The 27973-nt window shown below is 36.6% G+C and overlaps 4 protein-coding genes across 26 annotated transcripts in view; 2 read left to right on the top strand and 2 right to left on the bottom strand.

Annotated features, from left to right (window-relative positions):
- Nucleotides 1–223: 223 nt before the first annotated feature.
- On the top strand, nt 224–9506 carry LOC129793170 (period circadian protein). Of its 3 annotated transcripts, XM_055832947.1 has the most exons (11): nt 224–626; nt 1751–1871; nt 1973–2056; nt 5008–5273; nt 5344–5895; nt 5961–6317; nt 6372–7681; nt 7747–8025; nt 8246–8368; nt 8441–8605; nt 8683–9506. In XM_055832947.1, exons 2-11 carry the CDS (start codon nt 1786–1788, stop codon nt 8896–8898), a joined length of 3438 nt encoding a protein of 1145 aa, XP_055688922.1. In that variant the 5' UTR covers nt 224–626; nt 1751–1785; the 3' UTR covers nt 8899–9506. The 3 variants fall into 3 exon arrangements, with proteins under 3 accessions (XP_055688922.1, XP_055688902.1, XP_055688911.1); XM_055832927.1 differs by having other exon boundaries at nt 260–626; nt 8246–8605; XM_055832936.1 differs by lacking the exon at nt 224–626 and adding an exon at nt 707–830 and having other exon boundaries at nt 8246–8605.
- On the bottom strand, nt 9482–17027 carry LOC129793175 (myogenesis-regulating glycosidase). Its single transcript, XM_055832963.1, has 5 exons — nt 16496–17027; nt 11547–12213; nt 11291–11483; nt 10695–11232; nt 9482–9705 (listed from the first exon to the last, which is right to left on the bottom strand). The coding sequence occupies exons 1-5, from the start codon at nt 16860–16862 to the stop codon at nt 9515–9517; spliced, it is 1956 nt and encodes a 651-aa protein (XP_055688938.1). The 5' UTR covers nt 16863–17027; the 3' UTR covers nt 9482–9514.
- A 76-nt stretch (nt 17028–17103) lies between these two features.
- On the bottom strand, nt 17104–20298 carry LOC129793133 (centrosomal protein of 120 kDa-like). Its single transcript, XM_055832802.1, has 5 exons — nt 19968–20298; nt 19514–19664; nt 17521–18244; nt 17327–17457; nt 17104–17266 (listed from the first exon to the last, which is right to left on the bottom strand). The coding sequence occupies exons 1-5, from the start codon at nt 20008–20010 to the stop codon at nt 17179–17181; spliced, it is 1137 nt and encodes a 378-aa protein (XP_055688777.1). The 5' UTR covers nt 20011–20298; the 3' UTR covers nt 17104–17178.
- Nucleotides 20299–20905: 607 nt separating this feature from the next.
- The window catches only part of LOC129793040 (casein kinase I), a 40875-nt gene continuing 33807 nt past the window's right edge, over nt 20906–27973 (top strand). For 11 of the 21 annotated variants that reach the window (XM_055832731.1, XM_055832650.1, XM_055832685.1 and 8 more), the window contains exons 1-2: nt 20906–21590; nt 22626–23050. In XM_055832731.1, the coding sequence (XP_055688706.1) occupies nt 22986–23050 (65 nt within the window). In that variant the 5' untranslated portion in view covers nt 20906–21590; nt 22626–22985. The remainder of the gene's footprint in view (nt 21591–22625; nt 23051–27973) is intronic. The other 10 variants (XM_055832660.1, XM_055832722.1, XM_055832693.1 and 7 more) reach the window with 8 other exon arrangements.

The following is a 27973-nucleotide window of genomic DNA, read 5'->3' as shown; positions in this document are numbered from 1 at the left end:
ATATCCTCCATCCCCGCACCAGCTTTGAGTGCCATTTTTCCGCTAATGTAATTTAATGTTGGTGACTTGTATACAACGTTGTATCTCACCTCTTATATTCTACGTGTTGTGAAGGTGTTGAATGCTATGTATTTTGCAAACACACCAGCAAATTCTGCCAGCTCACGTGGCTTTCTACGTGAGACACGCTCCATCCCATTCTCCAAGTCGCAGAATGATCGGCAGTTCCCATTGAGCTATGTGAATGTTCTCGCCGGATCACTCTTATCGTTCACATTCAGTTTCACTGAGACTTTGGTGCACTTCACATCGTAAAACCCGGATACTCTCTGCATAGAAAAGTATATTATAGTCTAGCTTTTGAGGGAAAATTGAGTGTGTGGCGTGTGTGAGTGTGAAAAGCTCCCAAACATTTTTCATTCTCTCTCGACAATTTATTCGGAGTGAGATTTATCGAGCAAAAGTGACGAATTGTGGGAAATTAAGGTGGTGTTAGCGCACATCCCCCCGCTTCCCCCTAAAAGCTAATTAATTGCATCCGGATTTGTCGGGAAATTTCATTTTAATGATCTTCCCAAATTGAGTGAATTCCACATTAAGAGTTGTGGTTTCCAGAATTTTACGAGGTAAGTTTAAATGATAATTTTCTTTCTCTCAATTGCAGGTAATTTAACGGAATTTTAAAAAGAAAATTCAACTTGAGTGGGGCAAAAAGTGAAGAAAATCGATTGAAAAGTTTCGAGGTGAATGCATAAAAGAGGCAGCAGAGAAAGAAAAATTCAGAGAATCATAGAAAAAAAATCTTAAGTGAATTGGTGTCCAGTGTATAAGTAGCATGTCACGTGTGGAAAAGTGTGAGCATTTTGTATGATATTCTTTACCAATCATACGCTCATTGCGTGAATACATAACGTCTAACGGATTCTATATTATCTAATAATATATGGATATGGATGTCTGCTCTTTTTCACGTAATAAAATCAGATAAAAGGAAATTGAATTCATTTTTCTTCTATAAAAATAATTAATTGAATAATTTTTTCCTTTAATTATGAATATTAATTGAGTTTTTTAATTAAATTTAAGAAAAAATGTTCCTTTATCCCACTTATCCCGACGATTATGCAATAGGGGGACGAATGAAAGAAAAAAGTTTAATCCAATAAATTGAGTAAACTCATAAATTTCTCGCTATATGGGGATGAGTGAATGGAAAAGTTGCGCGCATAATATGTATCCACGTGTGATACTTCAGTTAACAAAGTAGCGGATAGCATCTCTCAACGTGATGCCACTTAATTGTTTCATACTCGCACACAAAATATCACGGGCTTTCTTCACATCCTTTTACCTGTCTAAAAATAAAAGGTTGCCACAGTCCTTCATCTCCTTGCTGCCCCCAACCACCCCGATCACACCCACCCCAATCCACCCCTACAGAGCACGGTCCGTCGTCAACACTCTCATCTCGTCTGCAGGTGTGCTAATGATTGAAGCCAGGTGTCTTACATTTCACCCTCATCTCGTGGAGGGTCTTTGCTCTTTCACTTTGCATTTCCCTCACAGCCCCACATACCATCAATTTCATCCCATAGCCTACACATAGATGAAGAAAAACAGACAATGTGATTATGTCAATGCCAGATCTCTCTCAATCCCCTTTAAAAGAAAATTAAAGATTTAAGAATAAAATTTTGACGAATTTTCGCCCCTTCAAGGACTTTTGACTGATTCGATTTTCATTCCACAGAAGTCATTCCACCAAAAAGAGAAAAGTCACCAACCATGGAGAGCACTCAATCGAATCACAATACAAAAATATCAGATTCAGCATATTCAAATAGCTGCAGCAATAGCCAATCGCAGAGAAGGTATATTTTTCATCCAATTTCTTCATCACGTTTTGCACTTCAAACCATTTTTTTTTTCACCTCAACCAACTCACTGATTCCAATTGAATTTTTCTTTACAGCGGAAGTTCAAAATCCCGCCATAGTGGAAGCAATTCCTCAGGGAGTAGTGGTTACGGCGGGAAACCTTCAACACAAGCCAGCAGGTAAAAAGCTTTTGCATATTTTTTTGGCACCCACCCCCTTAAACATGGGTCCACGTCCTTGGCAAAACATGTCGGTCGAATCTCTTTGCATTAGAATTTAAATGTTTGCCTGTGGCAAACGAGAAAATTCAGCAGTTTACCAAAATGTTCGTTCAACTTTATCCCTATTTCTTTGTGTTTTCTTTTATTTATTCTTTTTGTGAAAAGTTTCCTTAAAAATGTTCTGGAAAAATATGTTCAATTTGAAGCTTTGAAGTTAACCCAGATATGCCCTTTAATTTATTCAATTTTCCTCAAAGTCTGACTCCAAAATTGTTTAAAAAATCGATTTTTATTAAAATTCTTTAAAGTTTGCGTAAGAAGTTCTGAAACTCTTCCTTAAATCGAATCGAGTTGCATGAAAACTAGAATTCAGGAGCACAACCCTTTAGAAAATCTTGCTTAATAGATTTGTTCTTGTAATTTGTGAGGTTTAGGATTTCCTCACAAGAATTTAACCCTGCACTTCCCATATAAAATTTCGGTTGATTATGATAATCAAAAACTTTATTTTGTAATTTTTTATTGTTTGATTTTTTTTATCTTGTCCTCTACCGTCTGATAAGGATATTAATATTAATTTCTAACGTTTAATAATTTCATACCAAGTATAGGTAAACGTAGAATGGTTATGAAGATCGTTTTTGCAACAGTCTTTGCTGATTTCCTAATTCGACTCAAAAACTCATTAACTTCTAACGTTTGATACAAGAATCTCTAAAGAAATAATATTTTTTTACGTTTTTCCTACGATTCTTAGTTTTTTTTTAAATTATTTTAAGTTCTAATTTGTTATTTTTATTTAAATAAAAATTTTCTGATAAAAGCCAAACTTTAGCAGATACTGAAGAAAGCCTAAAACTGAATCAAAAATATTGATAAAATGCGTAAAGAAAAGAAAACTCTTTAAATTAAAAAAAAACTACAAAATAATTATTCAAAAGATTGATTTGAAGCAAATCAAAACGATACCTAAATAAAATTTGTTGTCTTGCTACTAAATTCTAATGATAGGTTCTTTAGTTTTTAACAACGGAAACTAACGAACTTAAAGCTTTTTTGGCAGATAACTGTATCCATGAGGATTTTGTGGAAAAATGATGAAAAATTAAATGATTGTAAATTTAGGAAAAATTAGAAAACTTTTTGTGAAAAGTTTCCTTAAAAATGTTCTGGAATAATACATATGTTTAATTTGAACATTTGAAGTTAACCCAGATATGCCCATTACTTTATTCAATTTTCCTCAAAGTCTGACTCCAAAATTGTTTAAAAAATCGATTTTTAATTAAAATTCTTGAAATTTTGCGAAAGAAGTTCTGAAACTCTTCCTTAAATCGAATCGAGTTGCATGAAAATTAGAATTAAGGAGCACAAATTTTTAGAAAATCTTGCTTTATAGTTTTGTTCTTGTACTTTGTGATATCCCTCACAAGAATTTAGCCCTGATATTCCCTATAAAATTTCGATTATGATAGCTAAAAACTTTTTTGTAATTTTTTATTGTTTGATTTTTTTTATCTTGTCCTCTACCGTTTGATAAGAATTTTAATATTAATTTCTTACTTTTAATAACTTTATACCAAGTTTTAACGTAGAAAGGTTCAAAAGAATCGTTTTTCCAACAGTCTTTGCTGATTTCCTAAATCACCTCAAAAAATAATTTATTTCTAACATTTTTTACAAGAATCTCTAAAGAAATAATATTTTTTAACGTTTTTCCTACGATCCTTACTTTTTTTTATAAAAGTATTTTACGTTTTGATTTGAATCTTTATTTAAACAAATATTTTCTGATAAAAACTAACTTTAGCAGATACTGATGGAAGTCTAAAACTGAATCGAAAATATTAGCGTAGGTAATGGAAAAAAAATCTGTTTACATTGAAAAACTACGAATTAATTATTCAAAAATATTTACTAGTAAATTCTAACGTTAGATTCTCTAGTTTTAAACAACGGAAACTAACCATATTAACCCTTATCTGGAAGATAACTGTATCCATGAGAATTTTGTGGGAAAATGATGAAAAATTAAATGATTGTATATTTAGGAAAAATTAGAAAACTTAAAAAAGCAGATCCTAACGTTAATTTCACCCCGTATTCCTTTCGTTCGCCATTTTGAAGCATTTTTCGCAAAATTTAGTTTTTCTTTGTACAATATCTCAGCTTCTATAAGAAAATTAAATTTGTGGATCTCAGGAAAAGTTTGATGAAAAATTAACTGACTTGACTCTTATATATCCCAAAGAATCTTTTAAAAATCATTTTGCTTATATTACGACCCCTATGACCCTGTTTAATGAAAGAGGGATAATTAGATTTTAATTTCTTCTTAATTTTTTCTTGACAAGAAATGATAAATTACCCAAACTTCTGAGCCAACCCCCATTGACCTTTAATCCTGCCAAGAAATATTCCTGCTACATTTTAGCATTGCTCTCATCAGACTAATTTTATGCTGTAAAAAGATACTCTTGTCTTTCCTTCAAAGCTTTTTTGTCTTAGAAGATGTTGAAAAGGATGTTCTTTGTTGAATCTTTTCTCCTATAACCTTCGGGCAATTTCCCTTTTATTTTCCTCATCCTCCTCTAGTCATCCAATCGCTGCAAATCTTGCAATTTTCCTTTTTTTCAGTTATATAACTTTTTATCCTTAAAATAGATTTTTGTAATGTAATGAGATTTTGGTTGTGCAACACCTGGCCGCAGGATAAAATTTATTTGTGGAATGTAATGCAATTTACTGATTGTTATATTTTTGGATTATGTGTGTGCACATTATAAATATCCTTAACCGCCGGAAATTTTACGCAATGCCACAGGCATGATTTAATCTAAAAAACAGTTTGAAAGCTTGCACAAATTACATATAAATATCAATGCCTGCGGGGTGGAATCTATTTTCAGCGATGTTACATCACAGCAGGTGCCAAAGCGCACGAAGGATAAAGAACGCAAGAAGAAGAAGCTCAAGAGCAATTTGCAGGCTCTTACAATGATTGCCGATGCTACAGATGCTGCTGTTGCATCATGTTCCGAAATTAAGAATGATGGACAGTGCAGTAGCACGGAAAATATCCTTGGGGAACAGAGGGAGGCAAAGGATGACTCCATGGTGGGCACAACGACTACAAAGCAGAGCACTTCTGCATGTCAGGATATTTCCATTCCTGGTTGGTTGGGATTTTTCCTTTTAACTCTAAAAAATTTTCTTTTAAATTCATTTTGTGACTTCTTCTGCAGCTGTGCCCGTGTGTGATGAAGAACTCGATCATGGGAAGCAGGTTGCAGAGGGAGTAGCAGAAACGACCGTTGCATCAGGCGACAATGTTGCCAAATCCGATAAGAATGCGATGGATGATGGTTTTTGCTGCGTTATCTCCATGCATGATGGGGTTGTTCTCTTCACAACACCCAGCATTACGGATAGTTTGGGTTTTCCACGAGATATGTGGCTCGGAAGGTCCTTTATTGATTTTGTCCACCCCAAGGATCGAGCTACATTTGCTAGTCAAATCACATCGGGAGTTGCAGTTCCGTTCTCCGAAACCAAAGGAGGACAGCACAAGGATAACCGGAATTCCCTCTTTGTTATGCTAAGGAGGTATCGTGGTCTGAGGACTGCTGGGTATGGTGTTACGGCTAAAGCCGTTAGCTATGAACCCTACAAGTTGGTACTGAGTTTCCGGGAGGCTCCTGAAGAGCCACGTCCGGAAAATTCTGAGAACGTCCCACCAAATGGAACCACCATGCTTCTTGTAATTTGTGCAACACCCGTTAGGAGTATTTATAAAAGTAATAATAAAGTTGTTGAGAGTTTTATTATTTATTTATGAAAATAACTTTGATATCCTTGTTAGATCCTGATGAGATTATGTGCCATAGAAGTCCAAAATTCAGCACAAGGCATACAGCAGCAGGAATCCTTTCACACGTTGAAGGAAGTTCAGTTGGAGCATTTGGGTACTTGCCACAGGATATGATCGGGAGGTCCATTATGGATTTCTACCATCCGGAGGATTTTTCCTATCTCCGAGAAGTCTATGAGACAGTAATGAGAGTTGGGAAAACAGCAGGAGCATCCTTTTGTAGCAAACCCTACAGATTTCTAGCTCACAATGGCTTCTACATCACTCTCGAAACTGAATGGACAAGCTTCGTTAATCCCTGGTCGAGACAACTGGAATTTGTTATTGGACATCATCGTGTACTACGAGGTAAGACCTCTAACTGAAGATCTTCCAAATCATACAAGAATTTCTTTCCCTTAGGACCATCGAATCCTCAAGTCTTTGCATCCACGTTGGTTAATCAACAATTTTCCGAAGATGTCCTAAATGATGCGAAGATAAATCAGGAGAAGATTCTATGTTTGCTAACGGAACCAGTTTCAAAGGACATTGATACAGTGAAGCAGCAAGTTTCAAAAAGATGCCTTGCACTGGCTTCCTTCATGGAAACCTTGATGGATGAAGTAACACGACCAGATCTGAAGTTAGATTTGCCCCAAGAGACGGAACTAACTATATCTGAGCGGGATTCAGTGATGCTGGGAGAGATTTCGCCACATCATGATTACTACGACAGCAAGAGTTCATCTGAAACTCCACCGAGTTACAACCAACTCAACTACAATGAGAACCTTCAGCGTTTCTTTGAGAGCAAGCCCATAACCATAGGACCGGACGAAGCAATGAAGGTTGAGCACACTGAACCCGAATCAACGGGTGATCCACAGAATAGCCTGAGTCCAGTTCAGTGCTTTGGGAGCGGTAGTGGGTCAGCGGGAAACTTGAGTTCAGGCAGCAACATCCAGATGGACAGCATGACGAGTAATACAGGAACGGGAACATCATCCGGTAGCTACCAACCACCAGCCCTCACGGAATCCCTCCTGAGTAAGCATAACGACGACATGGAGAAGATGATGCTGAAGAAGCATCGGGAATCCCGAACAGGAGGCCGTAGTGGGGAAAAACTAAAGAAGAGCTCAGATAAAAATCAACAAATGCACCAACAACAGCAGCAGGAACATTCTTTTGGGTATGGTGTCAAGAGAAGTGGTTCCCATTCTTGGGAAGGTGTTGAAGCGTACCGCATGAGTAAGTTGCAGCATCTCAGCGACAGCCACAAGGATCTAGCAACTGGACATGGTGAAAACAGTGGAACATCGATGCAGAAACCAATGATCACAGTTGAATCTCTCGACGGAGTGGGGACGTCTTTTGGCACGCAGTCCTGCATTCGGAATGTTGATCTCTGGCCGCCCTTTTCCGTCAGTCTCACCACTATCCCAAATACAACAGCACGCAATCATTTCGCAACACCATCAGGGATTTTTCCCACTGTCTACTACATCCCGGCAACGCAGAAGAGCAACCCACCGACGGAGCATCCAGGACCACCGAATCCTCAGGCACCGTATGCCTTTCAGTACATGGCAAGCGTCGTCTATCCACATCCGTCACTCTTTGGGCAACAATTCGTCTATCCGCATCCACCAATGATGTACCAACCGTTGCAGTTTCAGTCAGTTTCACCGTCCGTTGCTGTTTCTGATCACCATCCAGCATCAAGCAACGTAAGTTCCTGGACAGAGTTTAATTTTTTCTGGACAAACCTAACTTACGGCTCGTTTTTTTTCAGAACCAAGTTAATGATTTAAAAGGAGCACTGTCTCAGCACAAAGCTAATGCAGTCGGTCGTGGTTCACAGGGACATGGACCATTCCAGAGACCATCGTCGCAGGCGACGTCTGTAAAGGCGGAACCGGGTTCCAATATGGGTAGCATTGCATCTGCATCGGTTGTTATTCGTGATCTGTCTGAATCATCCAAGAAGGAGATTGCTGATTCACCCATTACATCTCTCCCGGATGCTGATATAAATGTTGACTCCAAGAGTCAGTTGGAAGACGTCAACAAGGTAGGTTTCTTTCTAGTTCTTGGCCTTTAGTTCAATGAGTTTTCTTTTCGTTTTCATTTATTTATTCCTCGGCTTAGACAGTAGGAAGCTCAGTTGTCTTGCACTTTATCTTATGAATCATTCGACTATGTTTAGAAGACCTGAAGAAGGACAGAGTCTGCCTCCGAAATGTCATGGGGAAATATTTTAAAAGACTTTTTAAAATAATTTGTAATTTCAGTTGAAGGATATGAGCAACGGTAGCGATGACTCCTCCATGTCGAGCTTCTATTCGTCTTTCTTGAAGACAGACGCAAGCAGTGGTGATGACCGCAACGATGGGTACCGCACGAAGGAATCTGAGGTATTCTCTGTATCTTTTCGCCCTTCAGGCGTACAGAGTATCGAGAATGACCATTTTTACGATCATACTCAGGACATGCAGTGGGATAAGTGTCGCAAACCATGGAGACGCCCCGAACCACCGTGGCTTGACAATGTGTCCGTAACTCCGGATCTCGTTTATCGGTACCAGGTGACGGCCAAAGCAATTCCCGATGTTCTCCAGGCAGATCTCAGTGCTCTGAAGCTCATTCATCAAGTAAATAAGGGCTTTAAAGTTTGTCCTGCAAAAAATCCCTTCAAATTCTAGCTTTTTTCTGTCTTAAATTTTTCTAGCCTGTCATGGTTAACGATCAACTGGATCAGCTCTATCTTGATCTCGAACTTGAAGGACTTTCGGCAAAACTTTCGCTGGGCGAAACAACCTCAAGCAGCAGCAGTGGGGAAGAAGAGAACACGGACAAGAAGCGCAAAAAGGATCGTTACGGGAAATTAATGATGATTTATGAAGAAAATGCCCCATTTCCACCACCCATTGAACAAACCCAATGAGATTGCAGCATTGAGTAAAAAAAAAGAAAGAAAAGCTCTCTTCCCCCATTTCCACGGAAATGGTTTCCAATTTTATACATCTCCCCTCTTTAAATTAATTACTAATTAAGTCTGAGTGGATGTTAATTATGTAGTTGTAGTTATTGTTTTTTTTATTATTTGAAAAAAGGTTTTTCCGCGCACAGGGAGAGACTTAATTGCATGGATGATTTATAATGTAATTCATGAGATGGATTTCTAAAAGAAAAAAAAACGAGTGGTGCTGTTCTACAGGGATGTCTGTGTGTGTACTTAATGTTTAAAAAGCTTATATTTAATGTATATTGAATTTATTTATATAACGTGTCTCACATTTTCAATATTTCTGGAAAATATTGAAAACTTTCTATACTAATTTTTACTTTATTTTTATTCTTCAATTTTCGAAGCCTTTCCCATTTGAATGGACTTACAAAGCTCGCGATGCAACCTACCTTCGTTATGTTTGAACGTTGTATTTTGAAAGTATTCTAAATGGCTTCGTTTGAAAATTGGTGGACGTTTTTATTTAAAATTATTGTGGAAATAAAAAAATAAATAAATATATTTTTAAAAATCTTTATTCGAAATTTGACTTTTATTTATGTCGACGAATAAAGTAAGGCAGAACTGAAAGTGGAGCTGGGTAGTTATGTAACCAATATGGACCATTGTAGATTGATCCATTATTGCCATCTTGCCATTCTCCAGCTGGCAAATAGATGTCCCTCGATGTTTGTCCTTCACCCGTTACAGGAGCAGCTAGAATTTCTTCTCCAAGGAGGAATTCTAAAGAGTTTAAAGAGAAAAAGAAAACACAATTAAAGAAAAAGCTTTCATAGATTTTTCTTTAAGATTCAGTTCAAAAAAATAATAATTCAAATCGACTTTGCACTAAAGCTCTGCCAGGTACCAATACAGTTAAATAAGAATTAACAAATAAACTGTCTTGCATGAGTTTATCAACCAATCAGGAAGAACTTCTATTCTTCATCTTATTTAATTACATTTCAACAAGAGATAGAGCTGTGATTTGATAGGCTAGTCTTGCTAAAGCTTCACCCAGAATTAACCTTTGGAATGCGGAGGCCTTGGTAGTTACGTAGAATGCGAAGGTGGGGTCGTTGAACGACCCCAAAAAGAAGGCCAATTTTCTCCCAAACTATACAACCTGGAGTTGTCGGGTTAGTGCCTATAGATTCCTTATATAGTCCTCTTGCACCCTGCACCACAAATTCGCCGCCCTAAAATACTTAGAAGGAGATATTAGAGAAAAACATTTTTCAATCATTTTTCACAATTTCTTTTTGAGAAATTTGCCAAGAAACTGCAATTTTTTTTTCACTCTTCCCCACATTCCCCTCACTTCCCGCAACGTGATAAATGGCAATATTTCTCGAATATTCTTTATTGTTTTGCACATTTACATGCTTCTAATTATGTTTTGTGTTGTTTATGCTCTAAAAAATTTTCCGCAGCATGACCGTTACACCAATTTTTGAATTCCCTTCTTCTACATTTTCCTTAATAACTTTTCTTGTGGTTGTCGGATTGAGCTGAAATTTTTACACAACCTCCTCAGATAACCAAAGAACTTATTTCCAAAAGATGGGAATGGTATCTTTTATATTTATGAAGATATAACACGAAATATAGCGCTGGGGTCGTTCAACGACCCCGCTCCGCATTCCAAGGGTTAATCAACTGGTGGAGCCTCAGTGCAAAGTAACTTTGAAGCATGTTTTCAATGAATAAAAAAAAAGTTTTCAAACACTCACCATCGTAGATACTTTGAGCTACTGGATTCTTAGGATCAACCCACCAAATGGGTGGATTAACAGGCTCCCCATGGTCTACGGCTTTTTGGAAACGTTCCATGATCAAGTCAGTGTAGTCTTCGTGCAGTTTAACAAAATGCCTACATAGATCGAGGATCTTAATGCCATCCCCATCCGAGTAGTCCCATGGAACGTATGAGAACTGAAGGCTGGGCATGAAAACATTAGCTTGAAGCCAGCGAATAAACATTTCCCTCGAAGGTGCCCCCTCGTAGCCGTTGCCTCCAATCATGTCGGGCAAAACCAAAGGGTACCCATTCATATTGAGCTGAAGGAGCGTCGTGATCAAAGTTGGGAGACCATTGTTCCAGCTCCAAAGGGAATCCTTGTCAATCATTCGCATATAAATCTGCTGGAATTGATTACGGAAACCCGATCGAACTTCCACAATTGGGCCAAATTGAGCAACATGCCTTATGTAGTCTGTTTGAATTTTCAATGGATGCTGATCCAGGGAAGTAGAGGGTAGTACTGGATCCTACAATGCAGTAAACCCTGTTAACGAGATCCTTAATGTTATTAGCTAAACTACTCACATCAGGTTGCCAACTACTTTCACCAGCATCAAACTTAAAGCTATCAATGCCTGTGTCTTCGAGGAGCTTATGCAATCTCGATGTGTACCAATTTGCAGCTTCAGGATTTGTAAAATCAATGTACGCAGCCTCACCTTGTTCGCTATTCCACCACTGAGTATCCTCTTTGCCATTGTGATCGAGGACAAAGTATCTGAATGAGAAGAATTGAATTTAAACATTCTGATTTTGCTGCAAAGCTCCTTCAAAAAATTACCTATTTGTGAGAGCTTCATTGTACCATGGGTTGCAGCCCTTGTTAATGAACGGATGAATCCACAGCGTTACCCTAAATCCCATTGCCTTTAGATCTTGAACAGTTTTGCGAATATTGGGGAATTTTACAGTGCTAAAAGTCAAAGCTCCATAGCAAATTTCCCAATCATCATCAAGCTCAAATTGACTATTTGTGAAGCGGTTGTCGATGATTTCTTTTGCAAACTCCATCACTACATACTCATCAACATCCCTCTTGTACCTGGCCCATGTTGACCAAATAGGTCGTGCTGCCATTAGTCTATCAGGCACCCCTGAGGGCTTTCCCAGAAACCGATGAACAGCCTCCATGTGAGCTTTTCTCGGATCAGAAGCCACCCCGATGCTGTACTCAAAATCATACGTCTGAGCACGTGGGTTGTAGGGCAGTGCAAGGCTAGCAACGAAGCACAAATGATTGTCCTTCATGCTGTTTTGGTCAATGAAGAGTGGAGCTCGGTCTGAGAGATAAATAAAAGCTCCTTCTGAATTGAGCCAATATCTCTCAGCAATAGCCGCACTGTCGGCTTCTTTTGTAACGTAGGAATAATTGGATAGGACGAGTTTCTCAACTGGCCAGTACTGATACTTTTGCTGTGGACCACCGTACCACCTGAGTGTATTCCCACCTGTTTTATTGATAAAGGTTTTGAATAAGATGTTGGACGGTTATTTTAAGGTTTATATATTTGAATGAGTTTACATATTATGAATGAAAAATTCAGAATTTCTAAAGATTATTTTTAAATGATTTTTGATGCCCTGATGCAGACCCTGTTAGGATCAAAATGTGAGTGGAAAACTTAAGTGAGAAGCAAAAGTTAAGTAAACAAAATCAAGAATAATTAATTTGTTTTTGGCTTCTAAAAACCAGAAAGAGAATCAACTCTGCATTTCAACTCTTCTAAATTCTTTATTTTGAGTATTAGTTGGTATACCACAATCGTGGCATACCAAGTATTGTAATCATCGGAAAAACCGACCACCTCAGATCGGGCTCAAACTTCGTATAAGCACGTTTTAGACATCCCACATTACGAAAATGGTGGTGGAAAATTTTTGATCCGGCCGGCCTGCCGGCCTGCCGTCCGGTGGCCCAAACTTTGGCTTATAGCTCAAGAACAGTAACAGATAGAGACTTCCGGTTTGAAGTTTTCTATAGAAATGTGGGTGTAAAATTTCATTTTTTCGCATTTTTAAAATCCAAGATGGCCGCCGTCCGCCATTTTGAACTATCGTCAACCACTTCCCTTATAGTTAGAGGTCTGAAATTTTAGTATGTTTTAGTGCTCAGTGAGACGTTTTCATCGATAACTCATACTTGAAAATCGGTCAAGCCGTTTAGCAAATATGGCGGTTTAAAGCAAAAAGTGTTTTTTCAATATAACTAGAGAACGGCTTGACCGATTTTGACCATCTTGGTATCAAATGAAAGGTATTGAAAAGCCCTACAACTGTCTAGAACATTTCAAGTTCCAGAAATGTCCGCAAGAGGCGCTAAAATCGAAAACAAAAATTGCCTAACTTAAAGGGGCAATATCTCCGAACATCTGTTATCGTTTTCCTTTAAATTTTGATATGTTGTAGCCTGACTCAATATCTATCACCAGTCCGAAAATGAAGAAAATCTATGTCGCCGTTTAGAAGATATAGCCATTTGAAAATTTCTGGAATTTGAAAAGTTCTAAGAGCTATATCTCCTGCACTGCTTGACCGATTTTGCTCATCTTAGTATCAAATTAAAGGGTTTACAAAACTCTACAACTTTTTAGAACATCAGAAACCTCTAGAATCATTCCCTGAGGACAAAAAGTGCAAAAAACTGTTTTGATCAAACAAATAACCGCCATTTTGTGTTCTGGAGGTGACCTTGAAATGTATCGAAATATATGTCAGATTATAGCTTATTTCAATAGCTTTCCATAACTAGTCAAGAAATTTCTGTAGGTCTAATAGAACTAAAGATATAATCATTTTAATCTGTCAAATTGCTAAATTTTACAAAAAATAGACTTTGCCTACTAATACTACTCACAAATTAAATTACAACGCATAGACTGACCCATCCGCGTTGTGGTATACCAACTCTAATAACTGGACGCGTTATGATTGACTTTGATAAGGTAAGGAACCTAGAAATTGAATTTCTGACTTATTTAAAAGCATCATTTTTTACGATTTTTTAAAGGTTCAAGGATCGTAAAGTGAAATATTAATTCAAACATTAACGTAAAACATTATTTTTCTTAGATTTTCTCAAATAATTCTAGTGGAAAATTGATATTAAGTTAAGGTTTTCTTCTTTGCAATGGGTCAGGTTGATTTTTTAAAGATCTTTTCTGATTGTTATAGTTTTCTAAGGACCATGGACAATGAGTTGGTTTCTTTAAGATCGTATATGCGGTCTAAAGCTCGGTTAACTAAAATTTATTAAAGGCCGACGTTTCGGACTATTGAAGTCCTTTCTCAGGGCATTGATCCAATGATAGGAGATAGAGCAAGTCGTGTTGTAAATGTACTGATTTGTGATTTGTGAAACGTTGGCCTTTATTAAAATTTAGTTAACCGAGCTTAAGACCGAAAATCCGATCTTGAGGAAACCTATAAATAAATTACACTTTTCTTAAAATGAAGGATCTTAAATACGATTAGAATTTGTAAAGAGTGAGGTACTGAATGATTAAAAAATTAATTAAAATCATTTATTATTGCAATTTACGACTTTTAAAGATTAAACTATTAACTCTACAGATTACTTTTTGGATCATTTTGCCCCACTCTCGCTTCTTTTAAAAAATTCAACTGATTCAACGCTTCAACTGATCTTGAAAAATCTATCATTCTAACGTGAATTGAACGACAAGACTCATTGATAAGCTTTCAAGTTAAATATTTTTTAGAGACTTGGCGTATTAAATCAATATTTAATAGTATGTATCAATCAATAGTAAATATTGTTATCTTTGAAAAGGTTGATAAGAGTTTTATGGGATCAAAAAAAATCAATTTAGTTAATTTTAAAATCCCTTTTTTTTCTTTTAAGCTGTGATTCTTTCGAAGAAAAGAATAGCACAGCTTCTGTGTCCACTCTAATTTTTAGAACTTCGAAGCTTTTTAGAATTATTTTATCTATTTAGATAAACCGATGATTTTACTTTAAAAATAGATATTTTAACAATGCTTAACCTTTGGAATGCGGAGGCCTTGGCACACCCTTAGAATGCGAAGGTGGGGTCGTTGAACGACCCCAAAAAGAAGGCCAATTTTCTCCCAAACTATACAACCTGGAGTTGTCGGGTTAGTGCCTATAGCTTCCTTATATAGTCCTCTTGCCCCTTGCATCACAAATTTTCCACCACAAAACACGTAGAAGAAGATATTAGGGAAAAACATTTTTCACTAATTTTTCACAATTTCTTTTTGAGAAATTTGCCAAGAAAGTTAACCCAACTGCTATTTTTTTTTTCACTACTTCCCTCACATTCCCCTCACTTCCCGCACCGTGATAAATGGCAATATTTCTCGAATATTCTTTATTGTTTTGCACATTTACATGCTTCTAATTATGTTTTATGTTGTTTATGCTCTAAGAAATTTTCCGCAGCATGACCGTTACATAAATTTTTGAATTCCCTTCTTCTACATATTCCTCAATAACTTTTCTTGTGGTATTCGGATTGAGCTGAATTTTTTACACAACCTCCTCAGATAACCAAGGAGCTTATTTCCAAAAGATGGGAACGCTATCTTTTATATTTATTTAGTTATAGCACGAAATATAGCGCTGGGGTCGTTCAACGACCCCGCTCCGCATTCCAAGGGTTAACACACTGGATTATTTTTTTTTTTCGCCACCCACCCACCCGATGCGAAAAAGGCCCTCATTCGTAGAATATTTGAGGCCGCGGTCAAGCAATTGAATCCTGAAATTTTAACACAAAACATATAAAAGCGTCACACTAAACATTCATACCACTCTCTTCTAAGAACTCAACTAACCCCCACAATGCTTGCTCGTTCCTGTCGACTATGCATCTTCGAAGAAGAACAGAACTTCGTGCAGTACTATCGTTTGATACCGGGACCACACTGGATTATGAACCTGGATTTACATTTCTTACTGTATTTTTTACTATATTTGGTACGTTTAATAACTTTTGTAGTCTAAAGTCTGTACTTCAAGTGCATAAAAATAGAACAAAATGGTTTTATTTTTACACAAGTTGAGGGATTCAGTGGAAGCTATATTTTTTGACTTCTCGCAGAAAAATTTCATAAATTATTGCTTTTAGAGAATTCGTAAAGAATGTAAGAAAAAACAATCATATCCCGCGTTAATTCTTTAACTCTTAAGGACCACTACTTATCTAGCGAGGTGAATTTAATTAAATGATTTTTTTCCGAGACTCTTTGAATGGATTTTTTGAGGTTTTAAAAAATCTAAAATCTTCTTGAATAGCTTTCTGGTCCTTAAAGGGTTAACTTTGTTCATATCATAGGAAGATCAGATCAAAAAACTTTTTTTTTAAACTCTAGGGGAGGGCGGGGCTAATAAAGTCACTTAAGGGTTTGGAAAAAGCTTAAAATATAATTTTTCTAGCTAGATAGAACAAAATGATCTGAGAAACAGTTGTAGGGCAAGAAATATTCTAAAGAATTGAGCTATACATTTCGCTTTATCTATTTTGGAAATATGATATTTTGAGCTTTTTCTAAACCCTTAAGTGACTTTTTTAACCCCGCTCTCCCCTATAATAGAGAATTTTTTCTTTTCAGAAAGAAAATTGATTTTTTCCCTCATAACAAAATTTTTTCTTCACTAATCAAATATTAGCCAAGTCTCTCCTAATAAAGCTCCACAGATTAATTACCACACAAAACAAAATAAATATCTCAAAATGAAATCTTTACCCAATGAGACACAATCCACGATCGTTCTATCGCGTTTCACACTTTTCCGCGAGACGTCAAAGCGAAAGAATTCGGGAGTATCATCAATGATCTTGAAGGTGATCTTCTCCTGACTATTCATGAGGATCAGCTCAGTCTCATCACTCTGAATTTCCGTTGTTATCTTCGCCGTGTGCCCCAAAGTGGATTCATACACAATTTCACCATCACGAACAACATAAAAAGCAACACCTCTGCACTCATCTGAATCCACGAGAACAGCTACATTGCTATTCCTCTTGGATGAAATTCTCAATTTCCCACTATCACTGCACTCCACAACCGCTATGGCGAGAAGGAGGAAAAATCCAATTTTAGCACAAAACATTTTCACGACACTCAAATTGAGGCAAGACTGCGGACTGTCTTCTCAATGTGCTGCCTTTTATATAACACAAACCGCCTAATGATGATGCATTGGCGTTAATTAATTAAAATCGCAATCAAAAGCAAACACTTTGGAGTTTTTTCTCCGAGGAAAAATCGCTTATTTGATCGTGATAGAGTGATAAGAGGAAAATGTTTTCCTCCATCCATCCTTTTAGATTTCAAGAGAGAACACAGAGTCGTTGGGAAAGAATGAAAGAATTGTATTTTAAACAACAATATAAATTGAACAATTTGAAAGATACAAAAATGCAATTTTAGAAGCAAAGAGACTGCTTCACAGCTTCAATTTCCTGCCTTTCCTCAATCATCTCACGATATTCCTTCTGCAGCAAATCCCTCAAGCTGCAAAAAATAAACATTTCAGACCAAAAAAACATTTAAAAAGGAAAAAAAATGACTCACTCGAATGTTCTTCTTGTCGTTTCACCCCTCTTCGAACAAATATCCTGAAGGATTTCGTGGATTTTCTCTAATTCTTCCTTGTAGTGTGATTTTGATCTATCACATTCCCTCAGGGCGTTTGCAACGTTCCTCTGAAAATACGAATTATCAATGATTTTGCAGGAAAATCTCTTGAAGAATAAAAAACTTCTTACAAGTTCCTTCGTAAGAGCTGAAATTTCTTCCTTCAGCGATGATTCTCTGCCCAATTTCTCCTTCAAATCCTCATTTTCCTTCCGGAGCTGCTTATTTTCCTGCTTAATCTCCTTCAGGGTATCTCCCTCATCTGCTGCTGATCCACCATTTTGGCATTTGCACTTCCCACCCCTGGTCAGGAGATCCTTGAGAGTTCTATGTTCCTCCTCCAGGGTTTCCTTCAATTCCACACACTCCCTGAGATTCTGTGCCAATTTATCCGATTCTCCGGTACATTTGGCGCTCCATTGCTGCGCGAGATGATTCAGGAGAACTTCCTCCTTCTGCCGCAAATTGTACAGGAAGGCATGCTTCTGCTTCCTCTTCCAGTGCTCCAGCTCAACGAGTTCCTGATAAATTTTCCCTTTCCACTCATTCCCAGCTGTTCTCTCGCTCAGATACTTCCTTGCACTGCTGTCATCTTCTTCCGAGAAGTCTTCCGGGGTTTCAGAGGCATCTTTGGTGATTGCTACAGCCATGAGGATCTCAATGTTCCCCCTGACAAAGCCACTAGAGGTTTTGTTCATTTTATACCAATGCGCAGTGGTTTCCTGAACCTTTTCAGGAGGCCCAAAAGGAATGTTTCGAATTGAGTACAAAAGTGTGGCAACACATTTGGCATTTTCCTTCCTTTTAGCCCGACGGATGCAGTTTATTTTTATTGGGACGTTTCGGGATTTCAGTCTGAAATGAAAAAGTCAATCATAACGCGTCCAGTTACAAGAGTTGGTGTCCCACAACGTGTAGAAGTTTGTTTATGCGTTGTAATACTATTTGTGAGCAATATTAGTAGGCAAAGTTGATTTTTTTTGTGAAATGCAGCAATTTGATGCATAAAAATGGTCATATCTCTAGTTCTATAACACCTACAGAAATTTCGTGACTAGTTTTGGAAAGGTCTTGAAATAAGCTATAATTTGACATATATCTCAATGATTTTCAAGGTCACCTCCAGAACACAAAATGGCGGATTTTTGTTTTACGAAAAGAGTTTTTCGCATTTTTCGTCCTGAAGGAATGGTTCTAGAGGTTTATGATGTTCTAGAAAGTTGTAGATAATTGCAAAACCTTTAATTTGATACCAAATTGAGAAAAATCGGACAAACGGTTCAAGAGATATGGCTCTTAGAACTTTTCAAATGCAAGAATTTTTCAAATGGCCATATCTTCTAAACGGTGACATAGATTTTCTTCATTTTCGGACTGATGAAAGATACTGAGTCAGGCTACAACATATCAAAATTTAAAGGAAATCTATAACAGATGTTCGGAGATATTGCCCCTTAAAGTTAGGCAATTTTTGTTTTCGATTTTAGCGCCTCTTGCGGATGTTTTTGAAACTTGTAATGTTCCAAAAGGTTGTAGGGCTTCTCAATACCTTTCATTTGATACCAAGATGGTCAAAATCGGTCAAGCCGTTCTCAAGTTATATCGAAAAAACACTTTTTGCTTTAGGCCGCCATATTTGCTAAACCGCTTGACCGATTTTCAAGTATGAATTGTTGATGAAAACGTCTCACTGAGCTCTACAACATACTAAAATTTCAGACCTCTAACTATAAGGGAACTGGTTGCCGATGTTTCAAAATGGCGGACGGCGGCCATCTTGGATTTTGAAAATGCGAAAAAATGAAATTTTACACCCACATTTCTATAGAAAACTTCAAACCCGAAGTCTCTATCTGTTACCGTTCTCGAGATATAATGCAACATGTTGACCACCGGACGGCAGGCCGGCAGGCCGGCAGGCCGGCCGGATCAAAAATTTTCCACCACCATTTTTGGAATGTGGGTTGTCTGAAACGTGCTCATACCAAGTTTGACCCCGATCTGAGGTGGTCGGTTTTTCCGACGATTACAATACTTGGTGTTGGCCACGAAGTGGAACACCAACTAATAATTTTTCTGTTAATATTTTAAAGAAATTTGTTGGAGATTTAAAGAAAAATTTACCTTGAAATATCTGGCCGGGAAGCTTCCCAAACGAGTTTGGTGTCAATCCGGCAGGAGAGTCCCTTTCCAATAAATGCATCAGTTTCCAATTGACTCTCCCCCACTGAGGCACTAAGGAGATATCCATCCGGCACCACAGGAAGCCCTGAAACTGAAAATAAAAACAAATCCCTTTAAATTTTTGTTTACAAACAAAGAATTGAGGTTATGTTGAACTTTGTATCGGAATTTGATAAAATTCCTACATTTTCTTGTAAAATATTACAGAAATTTATTAAATAGTTTGCCTTATTTGAAAGAAAGGCAATGAAAAATCAACAAAAAGGTCAATAAAAGGGAAAAATAGGAAACTCAAAAATTGTTTTTTTTGGAGGGATTTAAAGTTTTTTGTAAACAAATCAAATTTTCAAGGAAAATAATTGAATTTAAAGGGATTTTTCATTTTATTGCTTACCTTCGATTATATGTAGGGATATTTTGTGCTTTCCCTGCTGCATTTTCACATATTTTATGAAAATTTAACAAAATTACAAAAAGGAAACAAAAACACGCCTCACGTCAGAAGAAAATTAACTTGACTTGATTTTTTTTACATTATTTTGTACGTTTTGTACTTAAAAGATAGTAAGTTTTTTTTTATTTAAAAAATAAGATTTTAGTATTTTTCCTAATTTTTTTGTAATAAATCTTGGAAAAAATATTTTTATGTATTAATTTTTTTTTTGAAGACTTTGAATTGGCATTTAATTTTAGTTCTAAGAACACACGTGTGAGTGCGCTACGACGGTCGGCGTTTTTTGACTGTCCGTCATTTTCAGACTAAAGTTTTTACAACAATACACTGATAAAAACCACGAATAAAACGAAAAAGTCTACATACAATAAAATAATATTAAAAATATAAATAAGAAAGCAATAGAAATAGAAAGCTTAAAATACTGATGAAGCTCAAGGAAAATCCACACAGTAAATGTGAAAAGAAAAAAAAATAAACAGGCACAAAATCCTAAAAAGCAAAAGTATTCGGAAGAAAATCATAAAAGTTGTTTTCAAAGATTTTTTTATTTTAATAACAAATCAGGATATTTACAATTTACCACCACAGTCGATAGTGGAAGATCTGGGCTCTTTTTGTCCTTTTTGTAATTTTTTTTGAAAGCAATTTTTGTGTGTTGAATGTGCTGATTTTTCAGCTGTGATTCTTCTTAAAAACCACACAGATGCTTGTAGTGCTTTATCGCTTTTATAGGTACGCTAGGTGGGCCCTAACTAATAAAAGTAGAAAAATTATAATGAATGAATGCCAACAAATTGTCCAAAAAGCTCAAAAGAGAGGTTATGGAGCATTTTTCTTGTACGCTTTACAGTGTAAAACAAGAGTTTCTTCACTTTGGCATGTGCGGTGTCGCACTTGATGGCAACTTCAGGGTTCTCACAGCCTTTTGTCAGAAAGTGAAGAAAAATCCTGTGAAAAGGGCAAAAAAAGGCAAATAAAGTGAGAAAAATGGTTCAAGGATGTGTATTGTGTAGATAGGAACACCGTGGCGACGCATAGTGCGTGATATTGTGGTGAAAAACATCATTGCCTGCCCAAAATCATTGGCCATTTGGTGCAAAGTGCAAAAGTGGGCAGGAAGGCAGGCATTTGGTTGAGTTGAGTTGAGCGAGAGAAAAAAAAGTGGAATAATGGTGGCACAGTGTGGCCCCATCTCATTTATTCCGACCCAAGCGTAGCCCCTTGTATTTTCCTGCCGGTGCGCCCCTCCCGACGCATTTCCCTGTGGGAGTTTTCTTGTGCGGAAAATGCTAGCAGGCTGTGGCAAGTGTCTCTGCAAATCGTCGTGAAAATCGATAAAAATAAATTGCGAGTGGCGGCGATTTGTTGATTGTGCGACTTTTGGGTGGAAAAAAGACGACCAAATTCCAAGTGCGGCGCTCCCGGTGCAGGTAGATTTTTACACTAGTGCACCCCAGGTGATCTCAGGTGTGACTTGGTGGTGCTTTTGGGGGACATTTCGGGCATTTCCGGTGGGTTTTCTGTGCCCCAAAGGGAATGCTCTGCAACTTGCCTCAAAAGGTGTGACCCCGTGAAAAGCGAATTTTATTTTGTTACTGCAACTCCCTCTCTCTCCCGCGTATTGATTCACCCGGATTGCCCAATTTGACTCCCTTCCTGCGGCCTCCTTGTTGCCCCCCTCCCCGCCTATTAAAGGGGCTCTTTTCCGGAACATGGAGGCGCATCCGGGAACTTCTTTCTCTACAACCTCTCTTTACCTTCCGCGGAGTCTTTGGCAATTTTTTTATTGATGAAAAAAACAAAAAAATAAAAAGAATTATTACTCTTTGAAATATCTTCGCAGCGCAATTTCCAATTTTCGTGGTATTTCCCCACACTCTGTACCCTTCCTTCTGCTGCCCCAGAAACCCCCGTCCGATGACGAGGGAAAAGTGAAGCGTGCTAATTTGCTGGCACAAGGCTGAAGGATTGGTGATTTTGTGGCGTTTACACCATATGCAAAAAAATTATCCCCGTGTTTTGCATTAATTTCTAACAAGTATCCACTAATGGAATTATATTCACCAATTATCTCGTAATTGGATGAATATTCATGAATGTGGAGCCTCTCCCGAGGGGAGCTTTGGGCTACAGTACTGAAGTAGAAGAAAAAAAACACCGGAAACGCCCCAATAAAGTCATCAAATCCTCTCCTATCGCTGCCCCATGAGATAACTACAATACTATACTAATTCCAAGCAAAAGTGTCCTCAACCAGCACCACCATTGCTTGTGAAATCCACAAAATTGCCGGCACTCTGGCATCTCTTTGACTCACTCTTCCACTTCTTCGCTTCGGTGCTCTCCTCCACATAGAGCTGGAGCAGAGAGACGGCACACACAGTTGAATGTCTTGGAGCATTTGGTGACGTCAGGAGAAGCCGTGCGGTATCAATGAGGAGTGACTAATGATTTGAAATTGCCAGTCAATACTTTGTGCGGTCTGGGTGAGAAAATTAAACCGAAGAGATAGAGAGAGTTGCATAACAACATAAATTGAGGGATTCTGGGTGTGGGTGAAGATGGTTAAATTACATCTTTATTGTAATTTCCCAGGGACATCTGGTTGAGAGATTTCCATAGGATATAAAAAGTTTTTCACTGTGTGACAAAGTGTCCAGGCGGGATCCTCGCGTCAGTGGTGGACGCGAAGGGAGGCATATTTATATACAAGAAAGTGAAGTGAGATAGCTTAGGCAAAAGTGTTGGTGGATGGGAGAGACAAAGACACGAATGAAGGTTTCCGTTGGACAGCAAGAGACCTTAAGAGCAGAGTGAAATTTCTGCCACCAGTAAGACAAACATCTGGCGGCATCGCTGCATCGACGCGCGAGGGCTGAAGGGAGTGGTCTGTGGCAGCATAAAAGGGGGAAACCCAGAGACCCACACGTAGGATAGTGAACTGCAAGAGGCAGAATGCAGCGGCGCGAGGGCAGAGACCAGCGCGATGGTCGCGACCGTGATGTTAACAGGCAAACAAGGTACAGTACAGCATAGTTAAAAAAAAAACCTTAATATAATTTTGTGTGTGCAAGAAGCAGACACACAGATAACACAGATACCCAACACCCAACCAACAATGAAAAAAAAATGTTATTAAATTATCACCCAGTGCACCTTCTCTCCCACCTAATTCACCTTCAATAGATCGCATTCTCGCACAAAAAGTAAATTTATCTCTTCGCAACCTGCATGAGTCATCGCACAGCTGTGAGAGGTGGGGAAATGTAATGTAAATGGGAGGAAATTGGAGGGTTAATACTTACCTCTCTCACCCCGCGCGCAACTCTTCCTATCAATCTTCTTTTGTGACACTCTTCAAGTGGCTTTCGTCGAATAATCTCAAAAAAGTTTATTGCGAAAAATTTTTATGGAGACATTGAAGGAGTATTCTTGTAAAAAATTGTATATAGCGATCCATTGACACACCTACGGATTCTTCCTTTTGCACCTTCCTATCATTCGCATTCCGAACATCTCATGCATGTGTGTCGTAATGATCAACAGGCTTAGCGTGTATATATAAATTTTGGTTAATAGAGTTGTCATGTTAATGTAGGGAAAGAAGGTTTTTCTGATTTGACTTGATCAATGGGAAGCTTTTATTCTTATTGGAGAAATAGAAAACACGGAAAAGGGTTTTAAATAAGGATTCAAAAGGGAGAGCAAAGGTACTAGTAAACTGTTAAAAAAATAACTTTGCCTTATGTCATAAACCTTTAATTGTTACATAATTCGTTAAAATTCCGATCACATTTGATTTTTTCAAAATTAGTGAGTAGTTAGTCAAGCAAAAAGCCTTAAAACTACTCACTAAATTCGAATAAACAAAAATAAACTGTAACCTTAATAAGGAACATAAGGCCTGTCTAAGTCGAAAGACTAACTATTGACTAAGTTAGATAAGAAAGACCTAAATTAGTTCGTTTCTTAATGCAGGCTTAAATTTTTAAAGGCCTCGATTTAAGGTTTTAATGTTAGGTCAGGTTTAATCGAAACTGAATGCGTTTTTTGTTGATTGGGCCATTTTTTAATGCCCTAAGATGGCCGAAATATCCCTGTGGTTATTTTAAAAATCTAGCTCTTAACGTCGCTTAAAAACTTAGATCTAGCTTAAAGAGCATGGGCTTAGCTGAAAATATTTAGGCCCAATATCAAACAGATATTAGGCCTAATTTTTAAAACTTAGGTCTAGATTATAAAACTTAGACTTTAAGCTTCAAGAACTTAGGCCTAGCTTGAAAGACATAGACCTATTTCTAAAAATTTTTGTCCAGATTATAAAACTGAGACCTAGTGAAAAAAACTTAGGCCTAGCGTAAAAAGCTTAAGTTTTTTTTTAAGAATCATCATGTAAGCATGACTGAAGAAATTTAAATTGAATTTATTAAGAAATTTTATGCATTTTACCCTATTAGCTTCTAATTGGTATAGGGTTAATAAGTCAGCCACTTATCCGTTTTTTAATTAAAAATTCACAGTACATAATTGATGTCTCTCAAAGGCATCATCATGTCTAAATTGACACCATTTCTCCCTTTTTCTCTCTCTTTACTTATAATTTTCATCATTAAAGCACACACGAATGGGACGTTCGATTTTGGCTGATACTTTTGCAAAATCCCACGCTTAATTTCATGTCCGAGTTGCAAAGTGTTCATTAGGTGTGCGCTAAAGAATTAGCGTGTATCGTAATGAAATGTATAGAGGTGGAGAATGTGAGGTGAGAGAGAGAGAGAGAGAATATATCACCCCGATTAGTATTTTTTTATTTTATTTTAAATGTATTTGTGAGGTGATTGTCTCTCATTTGCGTCTCATTCAATGAAATTTGTAAAAGTTTGTGTAATTGATTTATAATCTTAAATGGGAAAAACATATAATTGCAGTCTTGTCAAAGTGGTTATATACATTCTTTTTTTTCTACTGATATGATAACAACCTCACTAAAGGTATAAAAAAAGAGGTCGATGTAGATATAGAGGGACAAGAGTGAGTGCTTTTTACCTACACCATGTTGTAAATAATTTTTGCAAAAATATGTCAAAAGGAACGGGGAGAACAGAGGACGCTAATGGACGATACTTGATAGACGAGATGGGAAAACCAGAGTGTAAGCTATGTATGTTGTGTATACATAGCTAAGGGGAAAACGGTGTGAGAGAGGAAGAAATTAATTTTAAAAAGAAATTCTTTTTCTCACATCAGCTATTTACTTTTTAATAAGTTTTTTTTTCTTTATATGCTTTTGGATTAAAATGTATAGTGTTGTAGAATTGATTAAAGCTCATTTTTCTGGGACATTTTTATTTCATTAAATCTCCCTTCAATGTGTTTGTGTCGCAATTTCGACATGAGTAAACATAAATATCGCGAGGGTGGTTTCAATGAAGTTTCAGTGATGTTGGAACTTTGGGCTTTGGGCAAAAAAAAAAGAAGAAAAGTTAGGGGTTTCTTTATTTTCTTCTCTCACTCTCTTTCTCTCTCAACTCAAGCACAAAAAAGCTGGCAGCAGATTTTCAACTTTTCTGCTTAAGGGAGCTTTCCTTATTGATTTTTATCATGAGCTTGTATGTCGTAAACGACGTAGAGAATTTGTAAATTAATTGTATCATAGAATGGGTATGAAGATTGAAATGAAGCTAATGGGATGTCGCAAAAGTTATCGGCTTTAAAAAAGGAAAATTCACATCAAGGTCAAAGAAAAGAAGTCACTTAAGTGTAGATTGAATTTTGAGATCAGCGATTTTTAGAGCGGAAAAGATAATAAGTTTAAATGGAGTAAGATACAGAAATGGGATCAAAAACCTTTCTTTTGGTCTTGATTTAAGAATCCTAACAGATCCTTTATTGTAAGAATATACTTAATTTTTCTTTAAAATTATAAGTAAACAAAGAAAAAAAATGGGATGAATAGGTTCTTTGTACTAGAAGCCTTAGCTTCATTTATGCAGTGTCTTAATCAGGAAATGGGGTTTTACTATCTAAACATTTTGAAAAAGGTACTTTTAGGTTCAAAATTGCGTGAAAAATTTAAAAATGCTGCCGTTCAAACTTAAAAAAAACATACGTTTAATAAAAAAAAAACGTTAAAAAAGAATAATTTAGAAGAAAAATGAAAATCAAAAGGTTAAAAAAAAACTATTTACGTTAGAAAAGCAACTTCAAACCGTAGAAAGGAGAAAAAAATAAATTAAACTCTAAAAAAATATTTTTAATCATAAAAAAAACTTTTAAAAAATAATATTATTAAAAAAAATAAAAAGAAATAATAAAAATAAATAATATGATATTTTGGTAAAAAAAATTTTATTCAATTTAGTTTTACAGAACATCTCTTAAAATCTTAAAATATCCTAGCTTATAAATTAATACAAAATGTCATAATAAGGGAGTACCTAATACAGGGTGGCGGAGCGATATAGTCACGAAATTAAATGCTTATAACTTTTTTTTGAATTAAGATTTTTTTAAAATTCCACCGCCAAATGATCAGAAATATAATCAAGTTTTATCATGCCAAATTTGGTGGAGCTGACTCCAAATCGGGGGGCACCTGCTATATACACAGACATAGTTTGCTTTTAATATGCATTTGAAAGAATGGTAAGCACTTCCGTTTACCACTTTCAATTCTTGGAATCTTGCCGGCCGGAGTTACAAAGATTATATGTGGATTATGTACAAAATGAGAAGTGTTGAAGAAAAATTCAAAATAAATTTGTGCAATTACGGCAATGTCTAGAGAGGAATATGTATTGTGGTTAAATTTGCAAACGCATTGTACAAGTAAATATACCTACAAAATGAGATGGGAGTTGAAGAAAAAGAAGAAAAAAAAGTGAAAAGATTGCATTAAGATTGTGGGATTTATGTGGGACTGTAGTTGTATAACAACACTATGTGATCATCTTCAGCACACATAAAAAGGGAGATATAGTGCAATAACAAAATTAGTTTGCCCTAAATAAATTTAATTAAATTATCATTTATCTTGGCTAAAGTTATATTTATACATTCATTCGTCGTCAGTTGTCAAATATTCAGTGGAATTGTAATCTATTATTATCGTCTGGAGTGATTTTATATGGTCTCTGCGGGGACACCATATTTGGATAAGAGGGGAGAGCTATTCAGTGGAAAATGCAACATTTTGCTCACTTTGTCACCGCACAAAATGCTCAATAAACATAACAATGTAACAACTTTTTTTTATTATGGAAATGGCAGCAAAAGAAAAAGATTTTGTGGGAGAAATAGCTTCAAAATTTTGAAGAGTAATGAGGGTTTTAACGTTAGTAATCATTTTCACAATTATCTCTTTTAAACAATGAAGATTTCTTCTCTCTTTCTTACCTTCGTATGTACGAAGAAAAAAAAACGTATAATCTGTATGTATTTGAGAAAATATTATACAGCAAGATTTGTGAGATTTTTCTCAAAAGCTATAATCACCCAAAAAAAAATTTCTGTGAAGAATAAAACGTACATATATAGTGTTTTACGCAAGCAAAAAAAATCATCACTGAACGAGGGCAATTGTAAATATTTTTGCAATGCTGCGAAATATTCTGGTAAAGTGGGGGGTTAGCTGAGAAAAGAAAAATGCTGCTAGAAGAGCTAGAGAATGTACAACATAAATGAAGAGAGAGAGAGAGAGAGAAAAAAGGAGGGTGAAGAATAAGACGATGACTAATGAATTATGAAGACAGAAATGTCGGAGAATCCTCGGCGTCATTCAACTTCGACCATGCGTTTTTGTATTTTTTTATATTTCGTTTATTCAATTGGAAGCTCTATTCAGTGTGGCTGCAAAAGCAGAAAATTCTTAAGCAGTAAATGAAAATATTTTTATTAATTTATTGGAATTTTTCTGCTGAAAAGGTATTCCGCCGTTTTATTGT

The sequence above is a fragment of the Lutzomyia longipalpis genome, chromosome 1 (assembly GCF_024334085.1).
Source record: "Lutzomyia longipalpis isolate SR_M1_2022 chromosome 1, ASM2433408v1".
NCBI lineage: Eukaryota > Metazoa > Arthropoda > Insecta > Diptera > Psychodidae > Lutzomyia > Lutzomyia longipalpis.
Note: the sequence above shows the minus strand (reverse complement) of the source record. Positions and strands in the feature narration are given on the sequence as shown.